This window comes from Martes martes (assembly GCF_963455335.1).
Source record: "Martes martes genome assembly, chromosome: 11".
NCBI lineage: Eukaryota > Metazoa > Chordata > Mammalia > Carnivora > Mustelidae > Martes > Martes martes.
Window position 1 is genome coordinate 61,054,842 of NC_137899.1, and position 12,439 is coordinate 61,067,280.

The following is a 12,439-nucleotide window of genomic DNA, read 5'->3' on the forward strand; positions in this document are numbered from 1 at the left end:
TCTCCCTTCCCCTCTTGCAAAGTTTGTCTGAGATGGTTTCTTGTCTTACGTGGTTCCTCTTTCACTGTACAGCTACACTAAGGAGAATGTTATGGAGAGAGAGGCCACTGGCATGGTCCCTGGTCTTCTCCCCAGCCCCACCATGTTCCCTCTAATACTTCACAGCCTACTCTCTTAGTAGAATTCAAAATATTCAACTGGTATTATAGCTCCCAAGAGCATGTGGAAGGAGGAGTGAGAATCCTTCTAGAATCCTTCCTAGACCTCTAGAAAGCTTAGTCTCTTTTGGAAGGTTAGAACTTTTGTTATCCTGTGAATGTCTCAGACATCTTTTGGATGCAATTCATGGATGTTTACATCTGGGAAGTTCTGAAAGTCTTCATAACTGCCCAGGCATCATTAAGATGCAGACAATTCCAAGATTGCACAACTTGACTTGTAAACGCGTGTCGGGATGACCCTGGCTCTTTATAGAGAAACCCATAAAATCTCCACAGCTTGGCAGTTGGACAGAATATAGATTTGAAGATAACATTTTGGGACCTTATGGGAATCAACAACCTTTTCCTTGTATGCTCCAACTTTTACTTTCATTTGTGGTCAACTGCCCTTCATCCCTCATTACCACACCCTGAAATTATATAGGTATTTGTAAGAACGTATATTCATATACATTGGGTTGTTTTTTTGCATATTGTATTCCAAGCCCATGCATGCAGAAAGACAATTACCACTCTACCTCAAGCTCATGGAATATGCAATCAAGGCTCATTATGCCCCCAGTTCTCATCCCATTCACACCCTTTATGTCTCAGAACAAGAGTGAATGGAGAGCAAGGAATATTGCAGGATATGAAGGGAGTGAGAAGTCAAAGGAACATGCAGAGAAATTGGAACCAAAAAGCGAACAATTTAGGTGAAAATAGTTTGTGGAGTTTTCATCTTTGAAGTTTGAGAAATTTTACTTTGTGTTGGATCTGTTTCTTGAATCATGATCCCTTGGGTCTGGCATAAAGCTGTAATTTTCAGAAGGCTCATTTCTGCAAAAGCTTATGGTTATGGAGAGAAATCAATGTCTGTAGGCCCATGAATCAGAGTCTAAAAAGTCTGTTTGGGTATTTAAGGTCTCATAAAATGTAACATAGAGAGAGACTTGTGGAGTATCCGAGCCGGAAGCAATCATGGAAACAAGGTAGTCCAGCCCCCTGCTTTTAGGGATGAGGCTACAGAGCTGGGGGAGGTTGAATGATTTATCTAGGTCCCATGGCTGCAAGTAAGTGTAGAGATCCAGAACAAGGACAGACCTCCCAACCCCTAAGTCAGTGTATTTCCAACATTATCACACATTACTAATCGTTTGGAAGCACTGAGCCAAAGCATGAACCATGGATCATATAAGTGAGAGAATCTTAGCAATAGAAGAAATCTTGGAGGTCATGTAGCACCATCTCCCTCCTTGATGCAGAAATCCTCTTGGTGACATCCTTGACAGATGGCCACTAGTCTCTACTGGCTTAACTCCGATGCCAGAAAGCTCAGTGCTTTATAAGACAGCTTGTTTTGTCTTGGGACAAAAGATTAAATTTGTATTTTTAAAGGATCAGTCCAGAAGGAGTGAGGGTGGCTAGAGGTGAATGGCATATTTTTAGTGATGTGAGGAATTTTACTCTCTTTATCATCTTAAATTGAGGATAAATATGCTGACCCTGTAGTGTCATTGCAAGGATTAGAGCTGAGTTTATAAAGCATCTACCATAGTGGTTGCTTCAAAATAAGAGCTCAAATTATAGTCATCATCGGCTTTTATCATCATGATCCCATTTTTTTTGAAATTATGCCCTCTGGAGTAGCATAGACTATGTCTAATCCCACAAATATTTGAATGCAGTTAGCATGACCCTCTAAGTCTTTTCTTCTTCAGACTAAATATTCCCTGATTCTTCTACGCTTCTTCCTGTGATGCATTTTGGATGCCTTCATTGCTTTCATTCCCTGCTATTTGTCAATTTCCCCCTTAAAATGTGGTGGCCAAATGTGGTCAGTTCAGCGTGCTCTCCAGTGGAATAATTACTTCCCTTGATCTGGACATTGCACTTATCCTATAGCAACCTAGATTTATGTTAGCATTTTTGGAGGCTAGATCACAAATTTGGCTCAAGTAAAAACCTGACTCTACTACCCAGAACATAAGCTGTGCCTCCCAACATTGTGTCAACTGTAGATTTGACAAGCATGATTTTTACATCTTCATCCAAGCTCTTGATAAAAATGTTGAACAAGAGAAGGCCAGGGGCTGAGCCTCAAGGCACACCTCCAATCCTTCCCTGCATATTAACCCTCATCCACTGGTTTGGTGACACTGCTTGGCCAGCCCCAAATCTCTGCACCTATACTAGCAAAAATAACTCTGCAAGATGTGGTCACTCGTTGTGTTTTTGAAATTGGATATTTAATTTATCCAGAGGTAAAATGCCATTCTTTTTATCAATGAAGACAGGTTTTGAACCCATAATTGGGAAAATATGAACTCAGAAAATAATTTCATGTTTGAGTTACTATGTAATGCTTAAAGGAAAAAAAAAATCATCTTCTCTTAATGTGAAATGATAATGCTTGCCTAATTGTTTATTTTTCCAAAACGTTTTGAAATTACTCTCTGGGTCTGGGGGAAGGAGTGTGGAGAATTTGTGGGTTTCATGTGTGGTAGAAAGAGGAGATTATTGAAGAATTAGAATACAACTTTTAGGAGCCTTTTCCATCTCAGGTGGAGGTCACAGAGACAAAGAGATGTCTTAAATTTTGGTGGGAGAGGATATGAGTTATAGTCCTGGATAGTTTTTAAAATTCTTTTTAATGATTCTCATTAAAGAGGTTGTTCTTTCTTTCATTTAACATGCTTCCCTCTGAAGAAATCAAACCAACTTCTTTGTGCTACAGCACAGGTCGGTTTTTCCTGGTGTTCATGCTGGAGATAAGGAATAGTTGTTGCCAACCTTTGTGTCAAAGTGCTCAAAGATTCAGAGCTCACTTCTTGGCATCTCCCTCCAAGGGCTCATTTTATATTTTCTCAAAGGCTTTACTTCCAGTCTATATCCCAGGTTTGTGGGTTTCTTCTTAACTCTGGTCCCTTCTATTTCTCTAGCCCATAATCAAACAAGCACCTTAATATCTAAAACTCTATTACCATGAGCATACTTTGAGATCTCAAGGTAAATAGACAAAAGTCAGCACTCTCAAAAGTTGACCAGAGAATAAAATACCTCCTCATACTGAATATTTTAGGAATGTCATTTTATAGTTTATTTACTCACTCAATATTTATTCAGCACTTATTATATGCCAGGCACTGATCTAGGCAACAGAGGCACTGGGGAGTAAAATCAGATTTAGTCTCTTCTCAGATTGTGCTTATGTTCTCTGAGAAGAAACATGTTAATCAAACCAAAACAGTTGTGAACTTATAAAAAGTAGTGCAAAGGAGAAGGTACCCATCAGTATAGAGGTCAAGGAAGTCTTCCTCATGTGATGCTTAATCTGAGATTTGAGGGTTGAGTCAGGGGAGGGCACAGGTAGCAGAAAATAGCATACCCCAAGCCCCTGTGCTGAAATGGAGAATGGGCAGTATGAGGGCAAGAACATGCTAGAAGGTTTGAGTGAAGAGCAGAGAGCAAGAGTGAGAATAGCGTGAGATGAGCTGGGAGGTAGGAACAGTCCCTTATAGGCCTTGTAGGTCACACAGAGAGTGCTCTCAATGTCTTCTGAACCATGAAAGTCATCTAAGAAGCTTGTAGGGTGGGGGTGGAGGAGTGTGGTCGAGTAAAGAGAATTGTATGATGTGATTAGTTTTGTCTTTCAAAAAGATCACCGTGGCTGTATATGGGCAAAAGGAGAAGGGAAGCCATAGTGAGTGACAGACCAGTTAGGAGACCACTGTCTAGTCCAGGAAAGGAGATGATGCTGGTTGGGTGTAGGTTGGTGGAACGTAAAATGGAAAGATAGAAAGAGATGAAGGGTGTGTAGGTTGAATTTGCAGTACTTGGGGTCTGCCTATGGGAGTGATGGAAAAGAGGTATCAAGAGTAACTCAAGGAGAGTTCATACATTTTATATCCTTTTTTAAAAATTTAAAGATTATTATTTTAAATTTCAGATTATGTAGCTCTATTCATACATAATCCTTGATAGCACAGCACAAGAGAAATAATTCTAAAGATTTTTAAAAAATTTATTCATTTGACAGACAGAGATCACAAGTAGCAGAGAGGCAGGCAGAGAGAGGAGGAAGCAGGCTCCCTGCTGAGCAGAGAGCCTGATGCGTGGCTCAATCCCAGGACCCTAGGATCATGACCTGAGCTGAAGGCAGAGGCCTAACCCACTGAGCCACCCAGGTGCCCCAAGAGAAATAATTCTAAAAGGAAAGTCTGAAGTCCTTTTGTGCCTGAGATTTATTACTGGCAAAGTAGATGACTGTGAGCAAGATGAAAAATTGTTGAGTATCTCCGAGGATCCGAACAATGGAGAAAAAATAAATATTTGTAATTGTTGACTTCATCAAGGCCTCATTAGAACCCAGGGAAATATGTTAAGGCTCACTTTCAAAAGAAGTAACACAATTATCTTTATTTTCATTATTATTTTAGTTCAAGTCTCTAGACCCTATAAAAAGAACTTAAGCGTATCCCTGCACTGCCACTCCAACACAAATCACCATTTCCTTTCATCTTGCTTTGACCAACCACAATATTTTCCCACGTCAGAAAAACCTTCCAGTGTATAAGAGGAGCCTTTGGACCACGTGTGTGTATATAAGCCTGTTCATGCCTCTGGGATCCCACGATAACACAGTCAGCTCACAGTCTAAGCCAGGTGCCCAGTTTCCATCTGGACTCCTGACAAACTGTGTGGTCAGGATTTAGAAATCAGAAATCTGGGAAAGGTGCAATGTGATGGACACAGCCACCCCAAATTCCATATATGTTATCACCATCATTTAACACATAGTGCAGGAAATCCTGTTCTTTGCAGAAGAACTTCAAAGAACCACTTCTGGTTCTCCTGAGTAACATTTATTTTTTTCTTTGCTAACCCCAAAGCGCAGACAGATATATATTTTCCCTCTAGTAAATTGCTAGTGACACTCCATTTCTTTCCTGCCATCCTCAACCCATTGTCCAACTGACCTCTCAAATTTCACTACCCTTCTAAGCTGAAGAGCTGTGCTTAGCTGTTTACAGGGGCCCACTTACTTGGCTTTACCCTCTACTTTCCCTTTCTTTTTTAGGCTCTGAATTTCTCACCTTTTAGCTCTGCCATGTTGATGAGACTTCCTCTACTCCCATGTGAATCCTCTTCTTTTGTCCCAGTGAATTTTTTTTTTTTTAATAGGAAGAGCTGTCTTTTAAGACAGCTTGACCTTGCGTGTTTTACCTTACTTTTGCATTTTAAACAAAGAAACCTTCATTCATGTCATCAGGAATAAGCACATGATGTTAGTTCCCTTAAGTGACTCAGATGTCTCATTTATGCCTTCACTAGTTTATTCATGCAATGTATGTTTGCTGAGTGCCTACTGTGTTCTGAACACCACGAGAGAGAGTTATGAACACAAACATTCTGCATTCTGGAGGAAGACAGTGAACGAATGAATGAACAAGCAGTCATTGTTCTGTATTCCATTATTCCATTAAAATCGTTAGAGATTGATTTTATGGAAATGCAGTAGAAAGTTGCAACTTTTGCTCTTGGCCTTGGATTCCAGACATCCAGTCATCTGTTCCAGTTATCCATCCTCACTCTCCAGGTAGCTGAGGCTGGGTCATGAGTACCCAGATTATGATTTGGAAAAGTAGTAGTTTCCTGGGGAAAAAAAATAGCTGATTGGTCAGTCTCCCAGGACTGCAAAAGAAACAATAACCCAGTGTGAGTGTCATCCAAAGCAGGTTGCTGAGCAGTTCTGCAGTAAATCATAGTATTGTGCACTTACAATGGAAATCATTTTCAAATGCAGTATATATCACACCAAGTCAGGGAAGATATGCACCAAATGTCTCTGATATAAACCTCACATCAGGATGGCGACAGAGTGATTAGTGAACTTTAAGGTATTGTCTTATATGCTTGACTGTTAGGGTAGATAGTTATTTTTCATCTGCTCATAGTTGTAAGTTAAAACAAGACAGATGGATCCATGGCTTGCCAGAAGCCATAACTCTTTACTTAGTTGACATGACCAGATTCCCAATTTCGTCCTATGAGAGCTTAAGAGTACAATAAGACATTGACTTCTTCTGACCTTCCCCTCTGTCTTCTCTGGGCAGAATATCTCGATGCATAACACAGTTGGTGGGGCCATGGCGGGGCCCGGAGCTCACCAGCTTGGCAGCACCCGGATGCCCAACCATGACACCAGCGTTGTGATTCAGCAAGCCATGCCGTCACCCCAGTCCAGCTCTGTCATCACACAGGCACCTTCCACCAACCGCCAGATCGGGTAAGGAGACTTCCTCTGCTGTCTCTGGGGCCTGGTTGGAGCTCAGAGAATGTTTTGGAGTTTCTCCTTGTTTCTGGTGCTCAGACTGGATGAGACAGAAGTTGGCGTTCCTGGTTGGTGTGAGATCACCTGACATGTAGAATGATGTTTTAATGGGAGAAGGGAGGGGAGTCCCTATGGGTGGAGACTGTTTTGTCCTGGACTTTAGGGGCCAAAGGAAGTCATTCTGTGCCATCATTTCTTCAGACAAGATTTGTGACTGTGGAAAGCACGTTGGATGTTATGGAGAGGAGAACATAGTTTTCAGGCCAAATGCTTAAGGATGGTAGAGGGAAATTTCACGAGTCCACTTCCCTCCCCAAGAGTGTGTCCCTTTGTTCCTAAGATCTGCTGAGCACATCCCTTGGGTCTTTCATGTATTTCCAGTCTTCCTTCCTTTGATGATTCTTCTTTGCTTCTTCTCCTTGTTAATACCTCTTTATTAGCTCTCCCCTTCCTCTGTATTGGCCCAGGCTCGTTCCTGGAATAGACAAAACAAAACAAAACAAAACAGAAAGCAAGCCCTTTCCCCCTCGTTTATGTAAAAAAGACAATAGTGCGGTATTGAGCAAAATTGGCAGAAAGGTCCTGTCAGAATCCCAGACACTCTGTATTATGGGATGGAAAGAATTTTCACTTCTGAGTCTCAGGTGACAGCTCTAGCCCCTGGCTATTTGGAGTGTGGTCTGAGGACCCGCAGCCTGGGCATGACCAGTGAGCTTCTCAGAAATGCAGAATCTCTGGCCTGCTTCCTTATCTTCAGGATGATGGTGGTGTGTCTTCTTTCCACCCTCACAAGAGCAGAGTGAAGAGGAAATAAAAGATTTAAGAGCAGTCGGGTTCTCAGGAAGAAAAGGTAGTAACTTAAGCCAAAGAGCTCTGATAAATTTATATTGCTGGAAGCTGAGAACTGCTGGCGGTACGTTCCCAGAATTCTCTCTTTAAAATAGGAAAGGGAACTTGTGGTGTTTGGTATGTGCATCAGAATTTAGTGTGAATATTCAGTTGAATATTGGATATGGTGATTAAAAAAAAAAAGCATTAAAAGCTGACCTACAATTTGCCAGTGTGTCTTTCCTCCTTTGTTTTTGTTTTTTAAAGATTTTATTTTTAAGTAATCTCTATACCCAACATGGGGCTTGAACTCACAATCCCAAAATCAATCGTTGCATGCTTTACCAATGAGCCAGCCAGCTGCTATCCTCTCCCCTCCTTTATTAATGCCGTAGAATTTCAGATCAAGAGCAAGCACCAGGAATGACATTGGCTTCTTCCACCTTAGAATGCCCTAGAAGAGGGGGTACTTTGTCTCTCAACGTTTCTCAACTTCCCAGATGGGCTGTGATTTGTGAAGACCCACCTTAACAAATGAGAGCTCTGGGCAATGACTGTTTTGTGAGTCTGTCATAGGTACATTTGGTTTCCCTTTTAAGAAACAGAATATTACTCTGGCCATTTGAATGCTTGGCTTTGTTGGAAAAAGCCAATACTAAATGAGCTAGTATCCCTGTGAAATATTTCTTTTCTTTTCAAATGACTATGGGAGCAAATATTGCTGCCATCTAAAGCAAGAACCTATAATATACTAAGAGGGTGGGGTGGGTTCTTTAAAGACAGCATCTAAATCTCACGGGACTCCTTCACTCTAGTGGCTTGGCCTTGGGCAGACAATTCACAGGCCAGCTAATTATAATTATTTTATTTTTCTTTCAAGGGGAAAAAACATAAAATGTGTTGGAGTTTACTAGCAATTTTATAACATTCCTTCCCCCCTGGAGTTCTCCTGCCTCCCCCTCAACCCCCAACCCAACTACCCTCTTGGAGGCCCTTAGTATCCAGCCATTGTTAGTACAAGGCTGGGTTTTGTGAAACAATCTTTTAAGGGTTAGCACTCAATTCTGAGATGGGTGTTGACTCTGTCAATAATTTACCCAGCTGGCCCAGGGCTGTATCGTTGGGTGACATTTCCAGGCTGTGTCACTGTGTCTGGATGGGTGGGAGTGTTTCTCTGGTACATGGGACCTCCCAGCCCACTCCATCTTCTCATTTACTCCCAATCCTGGGGTGCTGTGTGTCTCTCCTGGTGTGTTTTAGGAGATAATTGTCACTTTTGGGACTCTGTGTCATTGCCAAGCTTGAGGGAGGCTGTTTCTTTTCTTCAGATCCTTCCCTGTCATGCTTACCATGTTGATTCCAACCCACACATCCTGTCATTTCCATTTTCCCCATGTGACCCATCCAAAACCTTGCCTGGATGGCCATGGGGGCTCAGCAAGGAACAACCCAACCCATCTCACCAGTGGATTCAGAATGAAACTCTAGGTGGTAACATTTGGGGATGGTTGACTCTTTTATTTCTCCCAGCAAAGAGGAAATGAGTACTTATTTTAAAACATGAGTTCCCTCTGGAGACTGTGTCTTTAAATGAGCATTTGAAATTGCAGATAGTTTTTTTTTTTTTTTTGAGACTGCACAGAACCATATTGTAGTAATATTCTGATTTTTATCACAACCTCAAATATTTAAGTGTCAAAATCTGGCCAAGCCACCTGCAAATGTTTGCCATGGCTACTCGCCAACAAAAACAGCAAACAGCAATGAAAGTCTTCATTCAGGCTCAGCGCTTAAGCTGCATCCAGGCAGGGAGGCTGGGACCCACCTGTGCCCACGCACAGTGCTTTTTGCTGTGGCCAGTGGGTGTGTGTTCACGACTGGAACTTTGTGGGAGAGGGAAGGGGCCGCCTGTCTCCTGCTCCCCCCTTTTCCTTCCCTTTTCCCGGTGCTTGGCTTCTGCTGCCAACCTTACTTTTGCTTTCTTTTCTGCCTTTCTTTTGTGCTATATTTAAGCATAGAGGCTTGTATGTATGGGGAGTTGGTGTGGACAAGGAAAGGCTTGGAAATGGGAACAGCACTGGTGTCCGAGGAAGGTTTTTGGGGACCGAATTCATGCGTTTTTGTAAGCATTTGATTTTCATACTGTTTGAGCAGGCACTGAGCCAGTGTAGACCAAAATGGGTGGAAATGCAAAAATCCAAAGAAAGAAATGTAAAAGTAGGTAGATAAAAGCAGCACAGGCAACTTCCGTGCCATCCCATATTTTCCCCCCGCCCCCTCCACTATGCCCTATGGCCTATTCGGTCAAAGTAACGCTGTTATCCTGATAGAAACTAGAGGTAAGTATAAATATCCCAAATTGCACTCATGTGGTTAGGCAGGCTAGAAAAACACACGGCGCTAGAGAGTGTGGGAGGCATCCCCAAACTAGAGACTACTTGTGCTTAGTCAGACTGGCAGACGCTCTGTCGGGAAGAGTGTCTTTGGCTGATTGATGGTAGCATTTTAGGAGATAAGTTTTCCAGATGGGGGAAAAAAAAAAAAAGAGTTGAGCCATGGGCTGTGGGGGAGACAAGTGAGACAGAAAACAAGCATGTGTTAAATATAGATGAAATCGATTCACCCTTGGACCAAATATGTGGCAGATTCCAAGCAGTATCTCTGTTGCAGTCATTTTTATTAGATATCATGTAACAGGCTCATTAATTCAGGATTAAGTCAGCAGAACCTGGGAAAAATGGTAGATGGACATGTAGTGGTCGTGTAAATTCCCTTTCTCTGTCTCTCACTCTCTCTTTGTCTCTCTCTCTCTCTTCGCCTGAGATGTTTTTGCAGGAGCCAATAAGCAGTTGAGGAGGTGGCTTAATCTTAGTAGATCCTAGCTTTCCTAAAGAAGTCTATTGCTCTTTATGGAGTAAGTGCAAGCAAGTAATTCAGGCTCACTAATTCTTCCGGAGAACAATCAAGACAGTCTGGAACGTGGAGATCCGTGAGGATGGACATGAGTACAGAATTCTGATCGGTTGTAGGAGGCACTGCCACTGTACCTCACACCTTTTCTTCCTGGATTCTTTCTGTATTCCAAATGTTCTGCAGATTCTGTTCTCTCTGGGGATTTGGGCAAATAAGCAAGCTTGCCAGGTGATTGGTGAAAATTACTCGATCATAATAGTTTACAATATGGAAATGTTCTATGCATAACATCAAAATATACAAATGTTCCTACCGAGGCCCATATTTGGACAGAAGGTATCTGGCTCACTGTGGAATATTCTAGTGAAGGTACCAGGAAACTTGGAAATATGGTCACCAGCATGTATCTAGGAAGCCATGTATGTATGAAATTCCTCCTTGATTTTACATCACTTATATTCCTGGCACAGACGTGTCCATGTCCGTGTGACATCATAAACCCTATTTGCATGGGGTTGTAGCCAGGCAGTGTAGACCGAATACTTAGCCAGAAATTTATATAAAATGCCATAGAAGGAAATCTTGTTTTATGTAAAAATAAAGAGGAGTCAATACTCATCATAAATTGTGCCTCCTCTCACTCTTTCTGCACTCCTCTCTCTCTTTTCAATCCATGACACTATGTATCATGTAAAATATCAGCCATAGCTCATTGGACATTACCAAGGAAAATAATAATAGTAGCAATAGCAATAAAAGCTTGTTACATCTCAGATGTGTTGCCATCAAAAGCAGCGCTACCTTTTCTACCGGAGTCACATGGCTTTGTTGCAGGAGTTGCTGTTGCTGTTTGTGGTGTCCATTGAGATGGGAATGGTCATTGATCTGAAGATTTTTGTGTCATTGTTGCTCAGGGTGGTGGGGGTGGGGAATGGGAGGTCCATAAATGACGCTGTCACAGAAAAGAGCATTTAAGGAAGACTCAGTAAGACAGCTTATCCTTCAGGAATGTGCTTGTTCTGTAAACGTGTAGGTGTGTGAAATCACTATTAAGAGTTTTCTTGAACTGGGCATGATTAAGACTACCACTGCCCACCACAGGCTGATGTTAGTGACATCCAGGCCAGTCTTCTTTCCGCTGGAGGCAGTAGACCAGCAGGTCCCAGGTTGTCACTGGCCCATAGCCCTTTGCCAGGATAGCTTGAAGACCCTCTTGTGGAATTCAGAAGAGAAGCCATTACTTCCTGCCTTGTGTTTTGCTGAGTATCATGGCTATGAACATTGCTTTATTGTTAGAAAGTTGCTGGATCTTTCACAGCCCCGAGCACATTTACGAGGGCCCTTCAGGGGGATGCTTTCTGGGAGGGTTGACAGACTTAACCATATGGCTCCCGTTAAATCCCATGCAGAGCCTTGAGAAATTACCTCTGACAAGGGGGCCAGCAGCCTTCCACTCACAGAGTTTTATGTGTGGAACGAAAAATTAAGTACTGATACTTGAGGAAATATAAGGTTTCTTAACATTCAGAAGTTGTAATACCACATGGTATTGTGGCCAGATGAAGGGGGCAGAGCCAGAATGCCAGAGCACATGGCTGTGTATTCCAAGAAGTAGAAAAGTATCCTTGCTCTTGTCTCTGAATCTGGCTCCTGCCTCGGACTCTCCAGGCAAGCTTTGTGTGTCTTGGTGCTATAGCACCTCACCTGGAACACAGCAAGCCTGGTATCTCAGCCACTTTAGAGGGGCAAAGTTAAATACCACAAACCTGGTAGCTTGAACAACAGATATTTATTTCTTGCAGTTCGGGAGGCTTGAAAGTACAAGGTCAGGGACCTTGGTCAGCAGGTGTGGTTCTTGGTGAGGACCCATTTCCTGTTGGCAGACAACTGCCATCTTGCTGTGTACTTGCCTGACCTCTTCTTTGTGCTTGGTGGGGGTTGTGGGGGTGGGGGAGAGTTAGTAAACTCTGGTATTTCTTCCTCTTATAAGGATATTGGTCCCATTATGGGGACTCCACCCTCAAGACCTCATCTAAACCCAGTTACTTCCCAAGGCCCCACCTCCTAATACCATCACATGGGGGTGTTAAGGCTTCAACCTGTGAATCTGGGGAGTACACAAGCATACAGTCCATAAACAGCTAGTGTAGTTGGGAGAGAACCT

At 42.5% G+C, this 12,439-nt stretch overlaps 1 protein-coding gene across 1 annotated transcript in view; it reads left to right on the forward strand.

Moving 5' to 3' along the window:
* The window catches only part of CREB5 (cAMP responsive element binding protein 5), a gene marked incomplete at its 5' end in the record, with an annotated part of 335,925 nt that overhangs the window by 103,056 nt on the left and 220,430 nt on the right, over nt 1–12,439 (forward strand). The window contains 1 exon segment of the mRNA XM_080818726.1: nt 6,317–6,489. Coding sequence (XP_080674852.1) covers nt 6,317–6,489 — 173 coding nt within the window.